Raw genomic sequence first — 22,225 nt, forward strand, 5'->3', positions numbered from 1 at the left:
GGAGAGAATAAAGGAAACAAGTTTCCCCTTTCAGTGGCTGAAACTTGATAACTTTTATTTAAAAGGGCTGAGAAACACAGTAACTTACACTGCACCAATTTCTTCTGACAAAGACCTTGGAAGCTATTAAGGTCCTGTGCCCTACTCAGGAAGAATAATGCCTCCCCTCCAACTAACTAGAAAGCAGACAATGATCCTCGTCTCCAGTGTAATGTAGAAGATAAAGCAATGAATATAAAGTATCAAGAGCTGCAGTTTATGTATTTGTCCCATAATGGGCCCTATGCTGATACACAGAAAAGGACTAACAACACATAAGAAAAAGCAGAGGTATGTTAATATTTTTAATGAATCACAGGTGTATGTGTGAGGCCACACTGATCACCTAAAAACAGTCAGAAGCTAATCAAAGTATAAAATGAAATGAACTGTATTTACTTTTTGTGGAATTATGGAAATGCTAAATATCACTATTGTGCATTTTCATGCACATTTCATTTTTTTTTTATTTCCAGTATCATCTATCCCTGCTACTTTAAGAATCTTCTATTGATCGGAAATTTATATGTCTTTTCCACTAACGTTTAGTAGTATTTTTCTCCAATTAACTTTAGATGTTTATGGAGCATTTTAAAACAATGGCACTACTATATCAAAAAATGCACACAATGTTCATTTGAAAGACCTGGACTAGCATACTAAGCTATTACTCTGGCTAAACATAGTGATTTGGCAAGGAATAAAGCTAATAGAAAACCAAACCTTCTCTTTTACTAAGAGTTCTTGTGGAGCTGAGTAACAGTAGTAGGGACAATATCTATGAACACTTCTGATATTTCTACAGCAGTGTGCAAAGACTCTTGACTTTTGCAGGAAAGGAGGAAAATAACCTTAAAGGGTCCCAAAGTCAAGCACTGTAGCTGCATTCATTAAACTAAAAAGAAAATGTGGTTACATATTAGGGAAGGGGGGAAAAAAACCCACCTCAAGAAGAAAGCCCTGTCCTAAGCAGCTTAATTTGGTGGTTTACAATGACTCTGCAAGTAGAATGAAAGAGATCTTCAAGAACACCTTAAACTCATTTATCAACTACCAACCAAGAAAACAAAAATACCCAGATCAAACCCTGACGAAAATTCCTAATGTAATTCGTTACCCAGAGTTTCTTCTACCCTGACTATGCCTTACAGTACGCTAAGTATTCACAGTACAGTAGATGGTGACCTGGTAAATGAGGTGAATGAGGTGTTTCTGTTTTCCACCTTGAGAAGAGTCCAGATCTAGATAGTTGTACTCTCCCATTAGATAGTTGTCAACAGCAATATGGTCTCCCCTTAGCTTTCTCTGAATAAACCAAATCCCTTCAGCCTCTTCTCATACATCACATGCCACAGTCCCTCAACTGATCTTGTTCCGTTAGGTCAATGTTTTCCTTGCACAGGGGAGCCCACAACTGGACATGGTACCCCTGACAGGAGCCGAATACAGGGGAAGAATGCCTTCCAGCAACCTGCTGGTTGGATACCCTTCTGCTAATAGAGCACAGTATGCAGCTGGCCTCCTTCGGCATAAGGGCACCCTGACAATTTTGATAGTTGGGGAGGTTTTTCTAAGAAGAGTGAAGAGAGTTCCTTTTAATCCTGCCCCTATAGAAGCCTGACATTCTTGAGAGATTTTTCAGCACTAGCTTCCTACATCTGTTATACCAGGATGGTTATTCCCAGCCCCATGTGAGTTCGCTGACAGACACAGTTATTCTACAAGCAGAATACTACCAGCACCCCAATAATATGTGAACTATAAAAGAAATGCAAGCTATCTCTGTAATTATTCTCTGATGTTCAGAGATACATTTGTTCTCCGGGAGTTCTCTTCGTTTGTTCCACTTGAAAACCTCTGTAGTAAAAAAGATTAGTCTTTGCGGCTATCAACCTACAATGCCCTGTTAGGCCAGTGGGAGTTTCAGATGTGAATGAATCCTAGGGTCTAGCCAGAGTACCACTCCGCTTGTCTGCTTCAATCACAAGAGTGTGATTCACACCTGAACATTTTAAAATATCAAAATTAATCAGTACAAGAATCACTTGACCTGTTACCCACAGACTTCAGAAGCATAACACCAGATTCAAATTTGATGTGACTAAAACCAAAATGTATATTTGACAGAAATTATTTTAGAATACTTGGATCAAATTCTTTGTGTCCACCACTGCTAGGACTCCAACCCCTTGTTTCTTTTTCTCTACTAAATACTTCCTTTTTTTTTTTTGTGGAGTTGTTATTTCTGCCTTTGTAACATCCTGATCAGACTGTGTTTTATTTCAGAAGCAGCTTACACAGCATATATTAAATAATGATTATGAGAGTACAAAAAACAATACAAAGCCAGATTTTGGTATTTTTACTGATGTTAGAGCGCATCAAATTCTAATGTGGAATCATGTTGCAGACACACCATATTCAAGAGAACTATTATAATTTAGATCAAATACGATATACACTAGTGTTGATTTCTGTCTTAAATACAATTTTATCAATAAATTGTAACTTTTGCACATAATTAATGTCTATAGGAAACAAAAATGCACAGAAAGTAAAAAGTGCGTAATATATGGATTTCTGTAGACATTTTTGTAGATAGTAAATATGTTTAAACAAACATTTCTGAAAGCTGTAAGTTGTACAGATCAGAGTTGATTGTAAATTATAATGCAATGGACGAAAATTACTGCTGCTAAGTTTGTCTTACCTGTTCCTAGAAACAAGACGTGATATCTTCCGTCAGCAGCATTCACTCGATCCACAGCAATCTTTGTATACTTGTAGTCGGCTCCTATACGGATGATTAATGGCCTCTTGTGTATTGGGTAAATGGGATTAAACATCAAAGGGTGATTTCTGATGAAGGTCACAACATCATCTGGAAACTCTTTGGTTGTCCGCATATTAGGTGTGAAGGCTCCTCCCGGACACTGTAAGAAACATGCACAGCAATGCTTAACAATACCTACCATCTTTCAGAGAGTTTTCATCTCCAAGTCATTTACAGATATTGACAGATAGTTGACAAAGTAAGTTCCCAAAAGAGCACTTCAGACTCTGACTGAAAATAATTATGTTCCAGTAACATGAATGAAGTGCTTGAATAGCTATGCTTTGAACTCCCATCAATTCAGATAAAGCAAACACAAACATATTTTGCACTTTCAAAACCCAGCTTGAGGGAAAAGATCCATAATTCTGGACCAATTTCCACATTCTTTATGCTTCCAAGCTGCCTATAGGAAAAAAATATCCTATGGGTATGGGAAGATACCAAATTTTCACAGCTGGTTTGTTCTAGATTTAGTACAAAGGCAAAACATAAAATCTGATATTAACTGTAGTTTGGCCAATATCTCTCTAGTCATTATGTTGATTATGAGATGGTGAAAGGGCCTGTCTCATCTACATTTGAAAAAACAATAGTATGGAGTTAATGAGGGGGTCCCATGACAACTCATTTACATCTGAGAAGACTGACCACTCACAGGATCTTGTCTACACTCTCCCCTATGCCTGACAAAAAACAGAGATCCATGAATAATCTGGATGCTTCTTTACTCGTAATGAAGAACTACCGAATAATCAGCCCTGAGGCATTCTGGAGCTCACGAGGAAGCACAAGCAATCTTAGAAATATCCAGTGTTTGCTGAGAGTGAAATTAAAAGAAGACTGTGGGAAGAAAGCAGGAGCTACGTCAGTAACCTACGTTAATTTACATGACTTTTTTTCAGCCCCCATTACCTCACTTCTTATCGCTGCTCCTGAGCTTTCATTTTACTCCTTACCAGACTTCTGAGGTGTGAAACTCTCCTCGGAGTATTGGAGCTATTCAGAAATATTTCAACACAATACTTTTCCAGTTGGAAAATGTTGATTTGTTCAGTATGAAGCATTTCATGGAAACTTGTTTATTTTGATGAGGACCATTCTGAAGTCTAGGATGGAATTTCTGGTCAAAACCACAGACACAAAAATAGCTAGTAGCTTAGGGAGAGATTTACCTCACCTGACTTCTGCTGTCTCAAAGTCAGGCATTAATTCTTAGTTAGCCATCTAGGTTTCCTCTGTAGTCAGTAATTGAGACTAGATGCCCTGCTTTTAGATGGCTAAAATTACATAAAATGAATCATACTCTGAGAGAATAGGAAACTCACTGGGGATATATGAGTCATGTGTCCAACCTACCTGATGTCAGCAAATGTTAGAATCTGGGTCTTCACCTCCCAGAGGATCCCTCTAACCATCAGGCAGGAGTGCGCATTCTATCCTTGCTTCTAAAAGCTGTTCCAACTTGTGCACATAATAAACTATCCATCGGGCAACATCAGGAACAAAGTATAGAAGGAACTGCAGCTTGATCCCAGGCTTTAGAATCATGTTCTGACTCAATTAGGATTTAACTACATATGCAACATAGAACAGCTCTGGTAAAAATTCTTTAAGCAGAACCAGAGCTCAGCTCATTTACCGGTGTCTTTCCCCATGTGACATCCTTGACAATTGATTCTTCTGGACTCTTCTTTATCCTGATGGATTTGGTTTGACTCTCATTAGAAATGACACTACATGGTATCCCTCTAAGTCCTCACAAAACTGAATTCTGATTATCTTGTTTGCTCTGCTCCTTCCCTCTGTGACACCCACAGTCTTCCAGGAAATGTATGGAGCTATCTGTTAAGATTAGCAACAAATGATGAAAAAAGAACTGTCTTCATAAATTTGCAGGCTATTATCAAGACTATTCTAATTGGTAGTGATCTGCCAGACCCAAGTTCCTCTCCAGAGGGATTCTGTTTCATGAGCTGTGCAAATTAAAAGTTTCTGTCCCGCACAGCTCAGTTAAAAGAAGACTTTCTCTGACACGTTCTGTCCTTCCATTCTTGACTTAGAGATCATAAGACCTTTGTCTGTGACTTCCTGCAAAAATGTCTGTCCTATGGTTTACCCCAGTATGACCCTAAAAACTTACATTATATCATTGTTCGAAGAAAAGCCTTAACAAACATCTTCAAACAATTAATTCTTTTGCTATCCCCCATATCAACCACTGACAAGCAAAAGATTTTACTGAAGCACCCTGTAAGCTCTGCCTTTCCTGGAGGGATTGAATGTGTATCCTTCACACCTCATTCAAGGACTTGGCTATACGATAATTATGTTCACAGTTGATCACCATGCAGATAGACTGCAGAGAAAAACAGAATTCTTTAATTTACAGCATATTCTGCAACCTCATGTAGGTACAAAAACTATTTCTGTAAACTCTGAAAAATGGAAACTATTCTCTAACATCAGTGACTTTAGTAGCAAGATGCCAATTATGTAATTTTTTTTCCTTTCTTTTTCCATAAGTAAGTTTAGCTTCTGGAGAAATAAGAAACCATTGGTATTTAGTGAAGGGCAGCCAAACACTGTGGAGTTGATTATGGCCAAACGAACGTATTGCTTTATTTAATCCTACTGAAGCTATACCAAAGCCTTTTCATTGTTTATCCAATGTACTGTGACACAATGAACATTCATTTCCGTCCAGAGGTTTAGTATGAATAGCTCTTTAGGCAACTGTAAAGTAGGATTTTCCATGTCATACAAAAAGGTATCTGTCTAGTCCAGCATCCGAGAAGTTGCAAAAAACCTACATTCCAGAGGAAAGAGCCTCATGCCCCATAGTCTGCAAGGGTGGCTACTCAAAGTTAACCCTCTGCACACAAATTCTGAGCAGCAAAACAATCCCCATGTCCTGATTTTTACAGATATTTTGACATAGGTGAAAAATAAGTTTGTGGCATGCATTTAAAAGTGAAAGTTTTTGGCAGTAAAATGAAAGCAAAGCCAAAAAAATTCCAGCTTAGAAAATACACCTTTGAGATACTGTGTTGTGGCTGAATTGTGAGAACGCACAGGAAAGCTAGTGATCAGAAAATGATCGCCTTAAAATAATCTCTTTTGGCTTTATTCTTGTGTGAGCTATGATCTAAGAATTTACCTTCAAATTCAGAGCTCATCAGTACATCTGAAAATTGTAGATAATTTCTGTCATCATGTTAAATGCAATTCTGAATTTTCTTTTTCCTTTTCCATTGTGCTGTGCAATTTCTTTAGACCCATCTGGAACACCTCATAAGCCCCCATGAGGTGAACCAAGAATAACATGGCAGTGGTTGAAGAAACACACATAAATACAATATTCTGAAGCAGCAAGAATCTCTGAAATGTGACTAATCAGAAAACTGTGAAACTTTCTGTTTAAATGGGCCCTTTTTTTCCTTTTTTTGTAAGGTTTAGGCTTAAAGCCTCAGTGAACTCATGAGATTATAGCTGTATGTATTAATTGCAAAGAAAGAATAATGCTAGCATTAGACCTTAGTGGAATATCAGGTATTGATTAGCTAATTCTAGAGATCTGGGAACATGAAGTCCTAAATCTTACAGACAAAAGTAACTGTACAAAAATGTCATGAAGAATAGTGTGAACAGAGAGAGCTATTCCATGTATCTGTGCATTAGTGTATGAGAGAGAAAGAAAGAGAAAGAACAAGATCTATAGCACAAATATGAATGAAACAATGATATGGTTAAAGATTCTTGCAGTGACTTGCAAAACTAAAATAAACTTTAATTTCCTGTGATAAATGGAAAAGCAAAAGAGTGTTCATTAAAAAAAATATAGCTACATCACTGAGAGATGATTTATGATTCTGTGCATAATTATTTAATCCTGATACTTAAGAAATGTAAGACTTCATAGCAGTCAACAGGAGTCCACACTACCACACTTTATTTAGCAATTACGGATTTAGAGAAGATTCTAGAGAAAGTTCATATATTCTTCATTAAAGCTAGAATTATTAGACTTTATACTCTTGATAAATTTATATTAAGAATAGTGCAAATAAGTAAATACATAAGTAAAGACTTATGTAAGTGCATCAACAGAAAAGAAAAAAAAGAACAATTTTCTTTAAAATCTTTCATGGGACAACTTTGTAAAACTTGGAAACAGAGCTAGCTCTAATGCTCTATAGAAGTTATTTAAAGATTTTTACTACTCCTGATACTGTGCAAGAAAGTCCTGAAAGATATTCAATGCATACAAAAAGCATGCTTAACAAGGAGGACTACTATGAACTGACAGGCATGAAAACTCATCTATTTCTAGGTTTCTCTTCTAAGATTCAGTGCCTGACAGGCTATTAGACCTAGTCAAATGACAAGTCCCAGAAGCCTTGTTCTCCTACTACATTTCCCAGGCATCCCAGTAGAGCTGCAAAATTTTAAAGAACCATGAAAAATCCATACAGACTGCAGACAGACTCTAGAACACACTCACAATGCCGTCTTTGTATGCTCAAACATACACACAAAATGTAAATGTACATGTAAACAATAGACTGCCATCTAGTAAAATAATTCTTACCACCTTTCCAGCAGAAATAGCAAGAGTGATTAGCATTTTGCAAGACTTTTAATGCTCTCTAGAAGATTTCCAGATACTACGTGATTTGTATGGCAAGCTGAGAAGCAAACAAAATTGTTCTGAACTGTAACTAAGTTTCATAGTCACATATAGTCCATTCTCCTGGAATAAATAATATTTATTTATGTATTAAACAAAGACAAGTAATTGGCAAGCTTGCATAAACATCTCTGTACTTACAGTGCCAGGTCGCGGGTACGGAATTCTGCCCTGATATGGAATCAGCTGGTGGTTTGGGCCCTCCTTGTGTGCAAATGGCCCATTGAACACAGTCTGGATGTCAGACAGATGATACACACACACAGCTGAGCCTTTGAATATGGAGCTGCAAGACAGTAGGAAAAAGTTAGTATTGCAATCAGCCAACTTTTGTACAGCTTCTCCATCATTTTGCAATCTCCGATGATGGAAGATACTTCTAAAATTATATATTTAATACAATTTAATGCTTCTATAGCATGGATTTAATACACTTAAAATCATTTAATCTAGCTTTCCAGTATAGACCTTACTAGGTCTTACTCCTTAAGACCTAGCACCATCTGAACAGTGAACTGCAAAAAGAGGGAGGAAGGTACTACCTTACCGGTGGAATAAGAAAATATCCTAATGTTGAATGTAAAAGAAATATAATCTGACCCCAGTTAAATCATTGTCAAAAATATTGCTGACTTCAGTGAGACAAGAGTTTTATAAACCTTGTACTGCCAAGCTCAGCACAGGTTTCCAGAACTCCCTACCAGTGTACTAACCACAAGACCTCCTAAAATACATGGCTAAAATATTAATCAAAACATCCAGCGCAATTACAATTGGTTAGATTATTACAACCAGTTGCCAGCTTTCCTAAGCATAATGGGGACAGGTTGTGGCTGTAAAGGAATTACTCCTACACAGTCCTCAAATCCACCCACAAAACTGGCCTTACAAAGACCCCTTCAAGAGGGCTGAAGTTTGATGCTTCCTGAGGAGATCCTGGGGGAGTCACCTATGAGAATGGCATCTTTTTCCACTGCTCTGGATTCATCAATGGTCTCAGATGTCTCTTCAGCCAGCACAAGCCCTGAATGGCCTCCATCACCTCCCGATGATGGAGGGCACTAGGGGAATAATTTCACAGAGTCACAGTATGGTAGGGGTGGGAAGGGACATCTGTGGATCACCCAGTCCAACCCCCCTGCTGAAGCAGGGTCACCTACAGCAGGCTGCACAGGACCTTGTCCAGGCAGGTCTTGAATATCTCAAGAGAAGGAGAATCCACATCCTCTCCAGGCAACATGTTACAGTGCTCCAAGATGCTTCCAGAGTGATGCTAAGGCTGACTGAAGTGAAATTAACTTTTTATTCTCTCATTCCATAACAGGATTGGGATATTTATCTTAACAAAGTGGAAACTCTGGGCAGTCTGAAATGTGCCTGATGTTAACTGTAGGATGAAGATAATTCAAGTAACCCTTTGTTTTCAACTGGAAAAAAAACCCACAACCAACCCACACTCCAAAAAAAACCTGAAAACGTTATACATAGTGTCTATACAAGGAAAGTGCAATCCACATTGCTCTCAGCTATATATGGATTAGCAGGAGGATTCTTTTAGAATCATTATGGTATTTGTGGAAATTTTAGTAGGTATTAGTAGATTTTAAGAACTATATTTAATCTTTCCAGATGTTTTATATTAGATTTACAGCAGGTTATGCCACCAAAAAATTTATTTTAATATTACTTGGTTTCCTTCTGTATGGTGTAGATACAAGAACTAATAGTTATTATTTGTCGAGATGTTTCTCTCTTACTACTGTTATGAGTTGGAGGTCTACAGAGGCAAAGATAAAGGAACTGTGAAGGAGTAGAAATTGTTACAATAGCTGTATTTAAGTAACACATTCAGTCTACTGTCAAGCACAGAGAAAGAAAGCATAGACCATGTGGCTCATGATAACAGAAATGCATGAGAAGTGTAAAAATTTCAATAAAGAAAACAGCTTGAGAGCCAGGAGAAAGTGAAGTTTTCTCTTTGTTGTCACCTTATATGGTCCTGTGATTCAAACCTCATTTCCTCTGCAGGAATACCAGGAGAATTAGGTAAAAGTGTTTCCAGTTCAGGCATGTTGCATCCACAACCTAATCATAAGTGTGGTTTTACTGCTAAACATAACCTCAGCATTTTCTCTTTGTGTGCAGTAGGAATCATAAAATGTAGATAGCACCACATGTTACAGGTTATGGGATTCTTTTTTTCCCCAATTAAATATTATAAAATCATATTTTTCTGGCTTGGTCACACATTTGAGAAAGCAGATCTCTGGATCCACATGAAAAAAGACAGAAAAGTGTACCAGGAAAAAATATTTTTTCATGCAAGTTTTTTTTTACTAGAAATTGCCATTAAAGGAATTACTAGTAGTAAGTTTAAAAACAATCGCCAATTTGACCAAATAAATTAAATGAAATTAAAAAAAAGCAAAAACCCCTCTTGAATTTAAGTAATAACAGCCAAATAATACAGAACAGAATATCAGAAACCAGCAAGCAGTAACTGTTTCTACTCTGTATACTAGCACTCTGTGGTGAGGGAAGAAAAGTGAAAAAAATAAAGGTAGAGATGTCAGAGTCTGTTGGTCCTCCTGTCAATCTGTCTTTGTGGAGAGTTTCAGCGTAGTAAGCCATATGTAGTACTTCCACTGCCCTTGGGAGCTCACTGAATGCTTTCTAAACTAGACAGTAAGTGAATACTTCTGACTGATAATGGGGAACTTAAGGCTGCACGGAGGTGATCAAATACCATATAAGCTTGTCTTTTCATAGACAACTGAAGCCGACACCAGTTATTTGCCATCTGTGCAATCATTTGCCAGCTGAGAGACTGGAAATGATTTGTATGAATTCACGTAAGAATTCCCGGTTTGATCCTTCAGGGTGCTGGATGTCCTTCAGGAGGTGTTAAGTGCTCTCAGATGCCACAGGAGTTCACTGCGTTGAAGGCGGTTAGCTTTCTTCTGTTGAACAGTAACTAGTGGCCCTCCACAGAAATGTTTTCCCACTTCCAGCTGGCAGTATGCAGGGAGCAGTTTGCTCCAAGCAGCATAGCTCTAACATGCATACCAACAGTAATGATACTGAGACCGTCACTCCTGCATGCAAATGATGGCCACAACAGACACACAAAATTGTACAGAACAGCCTTGACCACAAAATATCACTTTCATTTTTTGTACAGAAAAGCAGGAAGTTCAGAAAGCTAACTTTTCTCAAATCTCCCCATTTACCTTGATGTTATAAAAATTCCATACACAAGTGTTGTTCTTGGGTTATCTGTCTCTAGAAGAAACACATCCTCTGTAAGACAGAAAAGGTAAAAGAAAAAACATTTTGAATACTAATAAAAACTTTTTTTCCCAGTTTGATTTATGACTTTATTCCTGCTGAAGTCAATAGTAGTTTTGTCTCAGACTTGAATGGGAAGAAGCAGACTTCTCGTGTGAATGGATCATATGCATAAATCTAGCATTTGAACATTCAGAAACAGTTTTGAAAATTAACTCCATGACATCTAGCCTTATGAAGACAGAAGGCAGAGATTTTCAGGTGTGTTCAGGATCAGTGTCACCCATTTCTCTCAGCTGGATCTCATCTCAGCAGGTTGTTCAACAGTCGGCAAACATTAAAGTTGCAGTAGGTCAAAGACAAAAGAGGTTATACCCATAGATGGATATAATTCAAAGCAGGACAATTAGGTATTTTATCGCCCAGTACACACTCTAGATGCCCTCACTAGCTCATTTTCACCATGATATGAATGACAAAGCTTTGCAGTGAAGACACTGAGTGATGTAAACCTCCCAGCTCCCATTGTATAGGGATTTACTGACTGCGCTACGTAAAACTGTACCTGCTCACTGAACTGAATTTGCCCACCTTTACCTCTGATCTGTTGATTTTTTTTTACACTTCAATGAAAAATACTTTAATCTCTGACAGTTTCTCATTATAAATGTTTTTAATAGCTATAATCAAGCTACCTCTTAAACTTATTTTACATCACATAAAAAGACTGAACTGTTTGAGCTGTTTATCATAATATACGTTCTTTAGCTTTCCATTAATTTATGTGGCTCCTTCATTTACCCTCTGAAATTTTTAAGCATTCTGTTAAATATGCCAAAAAGCAAGACTTCACCATGCAGGACTGGCAATGTTGCACTCTTCTGCACTATACATGAATTCATACTTTTTGCTACAGGATTGTGCTGGGAGCCCATGATCAGAACATTGTCTCCTGTTCTGTATGATCCTCCATTTTGTCACACAAAAACCTAAAAGCAGTTATCTTACTGCTTTGCTGAAGAGGATTGAGCTGGTAAATCACAGCTCTGGAAGATTAGTTGCTGTGGTAGTGGTAGGAGGCACTGGGAACTTCTGGAAGTCAGTCCTCCAAGCTCCTTGCATATTCTGAGTAACAGCAAGTTCGGATGTGCTCCTAGGCCCATCAGGTTCCATTGAAACCTTGAACCAAAGCAAGTATGCCAAATATTTGTAAAGACATAAAGTAAAAAAGACTCCAAACTCCATTTGCTATGATGAGAATCAGGAATAACGACAGGGAAAAGAGAGAGAGAATATGATGGAAAGAAGGTCAGAATCAGATGCAGCCCCAGTGTGGGGTCCATTAGCTATTTATAATCTTTATGTTTATACTAATACACATACCAGATCTTCCAATATCTGAATTTAGAACTATGACTTTGTATGTCATAGCTATGGACAATATAGAATTTGAAACTTTCTGATAATGTTGTTTGGCACTTATGTATTAAGATACGCACCTATTAATTCCTCACACAGCTTGTGACTGCTTATAGATTATTCAATGAATATTTATTCATAATACTATTGCTGATGCAAGTGACAGGATTTATTAGTATTATCTTGAACTTTAAACTATCAAATTGAGGCCTCTACCCAGTGATCAAAAAAGAAAAACAGTATTGTGGAAAAGCTGTATGTTACACAGTGGTATAAGAAATAGTTTCAAAGAGATGTTAAAAAACCTCTACCACAATCCTAAGTAGGAGCAAAAAAAAAATAGACTTCACTTACATGTTCCCTTCCAAATATTAATTCTTTACATATGTAATGCCTTTACATAGTTAAGATTACTTAGCTTTATTTCAAAGATAACGTCAATTACCCAGAGAGATTTATGAATAATTTTTTCATTTCCCATCATAAAACTGCAAGCAGAATTTTGTCATTAATTTCTACAGGGCCAAGATTTTACTGTCAACAAATTCACTAAGGAGCTGTACAAACATCAATAATTAAATATGCCCAGGGTGCAGGATTTAGATAAAACTTTTAAGGGGTTTTCTTGCCATACCTAATTCATCAAAGTACGTTTCTGTTCCATCTTCATCCATGACTGAGCATACAAGTCTTGCCTTCAAGAATGTTGTCCACTTGTTCACAAGACTACGCTGACCACCGGTGTCATTCTGAAAAAGAGTATTATTTTCAGGAAAAAAATACAACACAGCTAACATTTTAATGGGCTTTCACACATTTTCCTCAGGTTAATCTGACTCACCATCTAGACAATTATGCTGGCATATTCAATATAAAAAATAAGTAAGCCTAAACCATGCTGTTTAACATCTTTGTCAGCAACATGGACAGTGGGATTGAGCGCACCCTCAGCAGGTTTGCCAATGACACCAAGCTGTGTGGTGCAGTCAACATGCTGGAGGGAAGGGATGCCATCCAGAGAGACTTGGACAGGTGTGAGAGGTGGGCTTGTGTGAACTTCATGAAATTCAACAAGGCCAAGGGCAAGGTCCTGCACACAGGTCGGGACAATCCCAAGCGCAAATATGGGCTGGGCAGAAACTGAGAGCAGCCCTGCTGAGAAGGACTTGGGGTTGCTGGTTGACCAGAAGCTCAGCACGACCTCACAGTATGCGTTCACAGCCCAGAAGGCCAACCGTACCCTGGACTGTATCCCCATCAGCATGGCCAGCAGGTTGAGGGAGGGGATTCTGCCACTCTGCTCTGGTGAAACCCCACCTGGAGTCCTGCATCCAGCCCTGGAGCCCTCAGCACAGGAAAGACATGGACCTGTTGGAGAGGGTCCAGAGGAGGCCACAAAAATGATCAGAGAGCTGAACACCTCTCCTATGAGGACAGGCTGAGAGAGTTGGGGCTGTTCAGCCTGGAGAAGAGAAGGCTCCGGGGAGACCTTGTTGCAGCCTTCCAGCACTTGAAGGGGCCTACAAGAAAGCTTGTGAGGGACTTTTTACAAGGGCCTGTGGTGACAGGACAAGGGGTAGTGGCTTTAAACAAGGGTAGGTTTAGATTAGATATAAGGAAGAAATCATTTACAATGAGGGTTGTGAGGCACTGGACCAGGTTGCCCAGAGAGGTCAAGGATGTGCCCTCCCTGGAAGTGTTCAAGGCCAGCTTGGATGGGGCTTAGAGCAATCTGGTCTAGTGGAAGGTGTCCCGGCTCAGGCAGGGGGACTGGAACTAGATGATCTTTAAGATTCCTTTCAACACAAACCATTCTATGATTCTATGAAACCAAATCCCCTCATCTAAACACTCTAGATAGGGGAAAAAGAAGAACTAGTTTTCTGAGCAGACATTCTGTGCTGGGCTAGCAGCCTTGGGAGGGTTGGGCAGTAGATTCTGTGCAGCAGCAGTGTGCGTAGGTACGATTGGAAAGGACTGTGCAGGTCTGTATCGCTCACTGACACTTAGTGTGGAGAAGTCCATGCTACCTCTAAAAGTTCTAACAGGTCTGTGGAGGCATGTTTCTTCTAATCCTGACAGCAGTATAGCTGCATCTGACCTAGTAAGTCATGCTGGCCCATGGGTTGGATGCTGTGAACTAAATTCAGAAATCATGGTTAGCATGGGTCAAGCTAGGTTTGCACTGTTGCAAGTCCCACTACCTTGGTCCAGAGTTGGCTTGGTCACAGCTTGCCCAAGGATCTCTACCTCTCTTCAGTCGAAACTGTAACTGCTAAACCAGATGGTGCAGCTCCTGCCTCATTCTGTTGGTGAATGCCTTAGATACAAGCAGTATCTTCTAAACTGCACAGCACAATGTCACCGAAGGAAAGGTAAAAAGGAAATGTAGAAGCTAGGTAAATGTGATTTCAGTGAAATGCTGTGCGTGTTTCACTGGTGGTCCTGGAGCTCAAATCTGACTTTCTGGGTGACCCATAAGGGGTCTTCTGGGGGCATCTCTTTTGACACCATTGTACCAATATATTTGGCCAGTCTCAAAGGTGTTGATATATGAATATGATGGTATACAAGTATACAAATATGACCGGCTTAGATTTATTTTTGTTGGCTTTGGGATTCTGCCACTGACTTCAGTGTAAGTCTAAACAGGCTGAGGCCTTTCGGAAATCATCTGGGCTTCATTATAAGAGTAACAATAACAAACACAGCTATAATTGTGTGAAATGTCTTCTTGCAAAATACCAAAAAAGGCCTTTGGGCACCCTCTCAAAAATACAGAAAATGGAGATTATAAAAGAGATCACACGCCTCGTCATATTGCTAAAGCAGGAGTTTGACACAATCCCAAACACGCCCTCACACCCATGCACAACAACATCACAAAGCATCACATTCTAAAGAAGACCCAGATTTAAGGCAAGGAACACACAAACACTGACAATTATCTTCCTGAACCTTTCCAAAAGGAGGAATGAAAAGGTTAGCAGTAATTGTGCATTCATAATTTTGCTCTCATTAAAAAAAATGCATTTCACCAGAGATATTAATAGCTGTTTCAATCATTTTTCATCTACAGTTGATTACAGATACAAAAAAGGAAATAGAGAAAATGAGGAGCACTGCAATCGTAAATTAATTACTGCACAGGAGTAGCCATAACTCCTGAATATAATTTTCCTGTGCACGTTTTTAAAGTTGGGCTCACACATACATCAATGCAAGAACTCAGAAAGGACAGACATTGTAAAAATGAAAAAAATATCTGAAACTTAAATCAACCCATCAAAAAGTTTGGCTCTGATATTTCCAATGTGTTTAAAAGATTTTGAGTGTGTTTGTGTATGTGTGACAAAGGCTTCACTGTCTTATAATTCAGTTTTTCTAACCAAAGAATGCACCTCGTTTGTGCAAAGGACAGCAAGTTTGGAAATTCAATGATGGTAACTATTCTGAGTCAGGCAGAGAAATACACAAATTCCTGAATCTATGGATTTCCTTATCATTATAGGTATAGCCAGATATATATAACATGTTCAGACCCTAGCTGTGTGTTCAGTAACGGCTGTACTTAATTATGCATGTGGAAACTGAAACAGGAAATTTGTTTCAAATATAAGTCAAAGGCTTTTCAATCCTTTATTCTTTTAGCTTCTCATGTCATACTAGCAGCTTGTCCCAACAACCTGGCAAACAAAATAGTTCTTACCGGGCATATTCTTGCAATCATTGAATGAATTTGCTTTGTGCTGCCACTGTTGTCTGTGAGTCTTTCTTTGAAGAAGAAGTAGATTTTGGCATCGTTGGGGTCAGTGCCATCTGGGATAACATGAGCATCCACAAAAATAGGCTCTGAAATGAAACAGTATACCAAAAAGATGAAACCAAAAGATATATCAGTATCAGAAAATAATGTTTTGAGAGTTACTGAATGCAAGCAAATGCTATACAATGCATACCGAGGCACTACTGTGGCAGGTTAGGCTATACGCTCTAGCCTCGTGTGCGGATACACCAGATATCACCAGGTAAATGCCTGCTTGCTGGCAGCCTTAAGTTTCTGTGTCCTCACTTTTCATCCCACAGCGTATTTTTAGAAAAGCAATTCAAACACAGAAGCAACAGTATTAGTTTACTTGCAGAGGCTCAAAGACTTGGAGGAAGAAGTGGGAAGAATCAGTGTGTTACCAGGGGCACTTAAGGAAAGACTGATTGAGGCAAATCATAAAAGTAAGTTGCTGAAAGCCTCATTAGGAAAAGAACAAATAAGGTACATGAATAAGAGAGGAAAATAACTCGTGGAACATGGAGAAGGAAAGCAGGGTATGCAGATGCTCGAACAGCATTAGAGTTCACATCAGAGGCTGATAAAAATAACCAAGTGTACATGCAAAAAAACACAAAGGAGCACTAGTGAGAGAGCAAAATAATTCGTATCCTTAAGGGCAAGCATATAATGCATTGCAGAGGAGCCCTCAGAAGATGTTCTCCTCTGTCTGAAGGAAAAAGTGGACCCTATTACTGCATGAAGGAATGTATCTTTTCAATAATCACGCAAGATGGCTTGAATCAGTTGAAATACAGTATAAACCTTGAAACAATCCGATAGAAAGGTTGGATCTCTGACAGAAAACTCACTGTAGTCTGCAGCATTTTTCTATTCACATGAGCCCATTCTCAATTAATATAAGTTGTGTCAAGACTTTGGCTCTAAAAGAACACGGGAATCAATTGTGCTTGTCAAGTACCTGTTCTGAGCATATGTAACAGGCAGATTTTCCAGAAATCAGGAATTTTAATGGTTCTTTTTCCCTATCTCACTTTAGGATGCATACTTCAGGGTGTGCAGATAACTGTAAGAATATATAGCAAACAGAAGAAAAATCTAGAAAGCAGAGTTAGTTTCCTGTTCATAGTGAATTGAATTTATTCTGATCGCAATCCTGTGATTTCTCTGTGGTCACAGCCACACAGGAATAACAAGAGTCACCCTAAAAGTAGTCAAGAGAAAGACACAGAAACTTTACTTCAACATACTTGCAGGCTGTTTTAAATTGGAACTGCTATGTTAGTTGCTCTATAACCTTTGACATCTATCTATGCTCAGAGGGTTGACCACCATTTTAATTCAAAATAGTTTATTTGGTAGAAGTCTTCTCACCAGTAAAGTCAGGGAGAATTTTCACCATGATTTCAGTAAAGCCAAGAGTTAAGTGTTTGCATTCAGAAATTAGTTTTCCTGCTGTGTTTTGATAATCAATTTCTTACCACTGAAATAAATGATAATAATTGCCAATGACTTCTCCGATAACGGGACTCTCTTCTGCACAAATTTTGAATGCAAGTGGTGGACAGTCTCCTGTACAGAGGTGGATCAACCTGAATTAACCGAAGTTGGTAATTCATTAGAAAAAAACTTAGAATTGAGCAGTCTAATTTAAGGCAATGTCTGGTGCATTAGAGGTGGAGAAGGCACTTCCCTAGAAGACAGATTGCCTGACCACTTGACATCTGAAAGGTTTTCATACACTTTCCCCGGAACAGTTTGGTTCAGTCTTAAAGCAAAAAAAGGCACCAGGTGGGGTGGCCTAAGATACTGGCTCATCAGTGAACCCTTTATATGAGTACATTGTCTATCATATGTATTTACATGCATTTCTTCATAGATCAACATCATAAATTAAATTCACAGAAAAGCTCTTTAAAAGTCAAGCTCTTTATTTTCAACAAAGCAAAGCAGAATCTCTGTGAAACCCATTAAAAGCTCTTGTAAAACAAAGGCATCTCACCACTCAGCCACTTGGAGTTGTGCTGGTCGGTTCGCACTGCATTCCTCCTCGTCAGACTCCGAAAAATCGCCGCATCCGTCCCCATGAAATCAATATACATTCCTGAAAAAAGCTCTTCATCTACAAAGAATTGAAATGGAGGGGAAAAAGAAAATGCACTATTTTTATCTGAAATCCATCAGCTCTTTATTTACACAGGAGTCTATACAGATAAATATTGGGTCATGGGAACAGGTTTTCCTCTGATTTACAAAGACATAATATAGAATGCACAAGTATCGTCAGATTTTGCTTAAAACTGCATGCTTAAACGCAACAGCAGAACTGCACATCAGACTAGTATTATCAAAAAGAATCACAGTCAATTTTTTAAATAAGTAGTTCAAAAATCTTTTTTTGATATGGGAGTAGACAAAATGACTGGGCTGAATTTATTGCTGGTGTAAACTGGCACAACATCTATTGCAGTCAATGGATCAGTGCCAATTTTTACCAACAGGATTGTCACAGCTGCCCCAGGCAGCCTCAAGTTGACTTCAGTATTGCAGAGGACAGACAATCATATTATTGAACTTCACACAGAGTAATTCAGAGCAACAATTGTGCCCTTTTATGTAGTCGGTTCTAAGTATAGGGTCTTTATGCTTGAACAGAATTAGACACGCAACTCTTACATTAACAGAACTATGAGCCCCTGTGCAGGGCTGGAAACTCCGTCCATCAGTCAGGATGTAGATCTGTGTTTGTGTGAGTCTATGTGTGTGCATAAATACATGTATATATAATTATAATCATAATTACATATACTATCATTTTCTACTCCATGAATAACCAAGCAATTTCCACTGACTAATGACAGTGAAACCCCAGAGAAGAAAACAGTAGCTAAAATAAACTCTAACTCTCAGAGTGGGAGTCGTGGCTGAATACATTCCAGTACAGCTGGGTCCTTTGATTGATGTTTTTGTCTGAATTCCTGGACTACCCAGAGAGTGTGGTCAAGCTGGCAAGAGTCACAGGTTCAGAAGTGCTTAGGATATTTTTATGCTCTGTATGCATGTGTGTGTGTGTGCATCTACATGGAAGACTATTGTCTCATGAGACAATTAGAACTGTGGAGATTTTGTTTTTCCGCTGCTGGCTAGAGCCTGAGCTGAACCCCTGCAGAGCAGCCAGCAGCCACTCTTCTGCTCGCATCTCTCCCAGTGATGACAGGAGTCATACACAGGGGATTTAAACAATGCAATCGCTCCATGTTTGTGAAGCACTTACTTCCTGAGCATGTCTTGACAGAATGATGTTAGATCTATACTGATTCATAAATGATTTTGTATATTGGCCCCACTGCCTTTATCCACCAGAGCTTTATTCTTGTTATGAAATAAATTGGCTGAAAGAGATCAGGCTTATGGTTCTCACTAAATGTTATATACAGTTCTAAGCGTATACACATACGCACACACTTTAACAATAGGACTACAGTATGTAATTTTAATCCTATAACATAACAATGCTGTTAGTTATGTCTTAAGCATTCCTAGCATCTACTTGCTAATGACGTATCAGATGATATCTATCAGCTCCACCTCCTTTTGCTAAATTCTTAAATTCTGCACAGCACTTGGTCTGCACAGCACAACTAGTTCACACTACTTTTCTTTGTTATTGGGGGAATTACTGAATTGATGAGGTATGTCTGCTTTTATAAATATCTCAGAGGTTTGGTGGGGAGAGAGACATGCACCCCACACATTAGTTATGTCAAACTTCAAAGGTCATTTTCCACCACTTTGATGCAAAAGTGTCTTTGTACAACGGCAAATAGTACCAAGTTCAACCTTATTTTTATAGCACCACTTTCCTCTGAGGGTGAATCAGCTCTCCTGCTGTATTCTAGACTGGTGATGCCCAAAATTGTCAAGAAATTGCAGCTATATTTAAAAACGATTCTTTTGTTGTGGAAGAGTTACCCAGTCTGGCAGTATTTCCTGTCTTCTGAAGTAAGAGGAAGGAATTCCTCCTGCAGAAGAATGTTCAAAGGAAAGTCCAGTACATGGGCTCAGTCCTTGCATTTTAACTCAAGCTGTGATTTGCCAAATCTTCCCTTTTCTGGCATGGTTATTGAGGATAAATTCATTCAAGCTTAATGTTTTTGAGGTGACTGGACTTTGTAGTAACAGGGAAAAAGTATAAAACTCAGTCTGTGGGACTCTTTTGAAAAATAATGTGACCTTTGCAGAATAATTTAAACTTTGTAGATGAATTATGTCATGAAAGATAAGTCAAACAGTAGGGAAGATCTCTTCAGTCACATAACTGAGAGATCAAGGAAGATAATATAAAGTCTACTAAGATGAACAAAGCTGCCATAGATCTATTGTAGGAAAAAAACAACTTACTGTATATACAGTGATTCAGAAACAATGTACTGTAATGGTGTTTCATAAAATCCAGAAGGAAAAAGGAAAGGAAACTTTGTTTTGATTTTTAATGGCAGCTGATTCACTTAATAATACCAGAACAGCAATGAGTAGCAGTGGATTAATCCATCACTGACTTTGAGCAAACATTTCCTTTACACAGTGAGTGTCTATACACTGACCGTAGATCACTGATGAGATAAAGATATAAGTGTAGCCAAGGTTCAGGGAAGTATCTAGGCAGCATTTGCTTGTCTTCTAAAGGTGCTTCAGTTCACACCTCTGTGAATGAAATTACTTGTCCTTTGTACCAAATGCATTTGCAATGAGGAATAAAAAAAAAAAAAGTTAATTTATATTTTGAACAAACCACATAGGATAGACTATATGACACTTCCCTTCAGCTTCATGAGACTCAAACTTTAAAGGAAATATCTGGCATAGTATGTAAATGCCAATGATTTCAGTGGAAGCCAAGTGGCAGACTCTCCTCACATTGTTCCCTTGTAAACTCTGTGTGAAATACACAGTACCTGTGTGCACTAAGTTTTATTTGCTCAGAAAGCCTGAAAAATCTGTGCAACTGCTGTTCCCTTCATAGCCAAAAATATAGCAAGGAGGAGGCACATGTTGAAAATTCACAGCTTTGGCACTAGAAGCTTGTGAACATGCTGCAAACGTGAAAGGTCGGGTTACACTTAGTATATATACTGTGCCTCCTGGTTGAAAACATAACAATAAAAAAAGTTTCTTTTAGTGATTACAGGTTGCACAAAGCATATGCCCCATTTGAGTTTTCACTTGGGTGTGCCATAGGCACTGCAGTAATTCTTTGTATGGGATACATCTCCCACTCACTGAGTACAGTCGCCACCAAGTCACAAGAATCTTTGAGGTGTGTCTGCTGTATCACTTTCTCGCCTTTCAAATGGAAGAAAATTGCAAAACTTGTTGGGTATAAAGCCAACTGAAGAATGAAGAACCTTGCAATAGCTGGTGGGCTCTACAGCAGAGATGACAACAAAAATGAAATTCAAAGTAACTAAGGTCTTCAGGCTTTCTTTCCCTGGCTACTCTGAGGTTCTACAAATAATTAAATGAGACACAAGTGCTGTCTAGGATGGACAAGGTCAGAAACTGTTCAGACATAAAATGCTAGACGGGGTAATGCAAAGTTGAAACTAACCCTGGGAAAAAATGTGTAAGCTGGAAAAGGGACAATCTTTTGTTTTCCATTTCTCTCTCTCGCTTTCAGTTGCTTATTTCTTCATTTCATTTGCACATCCACCTTTAGCTTCATGTAAACCTTGAAACAAGGATGGACCCAACCCTTGTGCCCATCGGCCTGACACAAGGTACTGCTCCTTGGAGGGTGACTTCTGTGTCCAGCTCACTTCAGGCACCCCATCAGTTCACACCACGCATGATCATATGAGTTTAGACCTCAGAAACTCGGTGTATTTTTACTTACTGATCATAACAGACACCGTGTTCACATTAGGGTTGAAAGAACAGCGTCCCTTTCCTGATTCACACTTGGAGTCGATCTTGAAGATTTGTTCCTGCAATGTAGATTTATGTGTCATTTCTCATTTCAGAAACCATCACAGGTAAAGTGATTTTTATGCTTGGCCGTTTCCAGCATTAACAATGCTCAGCACTGCTGGGCACTTTTGCTGTACTATCAGCAGTTTAGCTTTTGTATTCAGAATTTGATCATCTTTTTAGGCATGTTTTTCATTGGTAC

The 22,225-nt window shown here is 38.7% G+C and overlaps 1 protein-coding gene across 1 annotated transcript in view; it reads right to left on the reverse strand.

Moving 5' to 3' along the window:
* Positions 1-22,225, reverse strand: part of SEMA3C (semaphorin 3C) — a 128,096-nt gene that overhangs the window by 22,517 nt on the left and 83,354 nt on the right. The window contains exons 6-12 of the mRNA XM_075428503.1: positions 21,950-22,040; positions 18,059-18,178; positions 15,979-16,121; positions 12,904-13,018; positions 10,793-10,862; positions 7,704-7,848; positions 2,750-2,972 (exon numbers count right to left, since the gene is read on the reverse strand). Of these exons, the coding sequence (XP_075284618.1) occupies positions 2,750-2,972; positions 7,704-7,848; positions 10,793-10,862; positions 12,904-13,018; positions 15,979-16,121; positions 18,059-18,178; positions 21,950-22,040 (907 nt within the window). The remainder of the gene's footprint in view (positions 1-2,749; positions 2,973-7,703; positions 7,849-10,792; positions 10,863-12,903; positions 13,019-15,978; positions 16,122-18,058; positions 18,179-21,949; positions 22,041-22,225) is intronic.

This window comes from Opisthocomus hoazin, chromosome 8 (genome assembly GCF_030867145.1).
Source record: "Opisthocomus hoazin isolate bOpiHoa1 chromosome 8, bOpiHoa1.hap1, whole genome shotgun sequence".
Lineage (NCBI taxonomy): Eukaryota > Metazoa > Chordata > Aves > Opisthocomiformes > Opisthocomidae > Opisthocomus > Opisthocomus hoazin.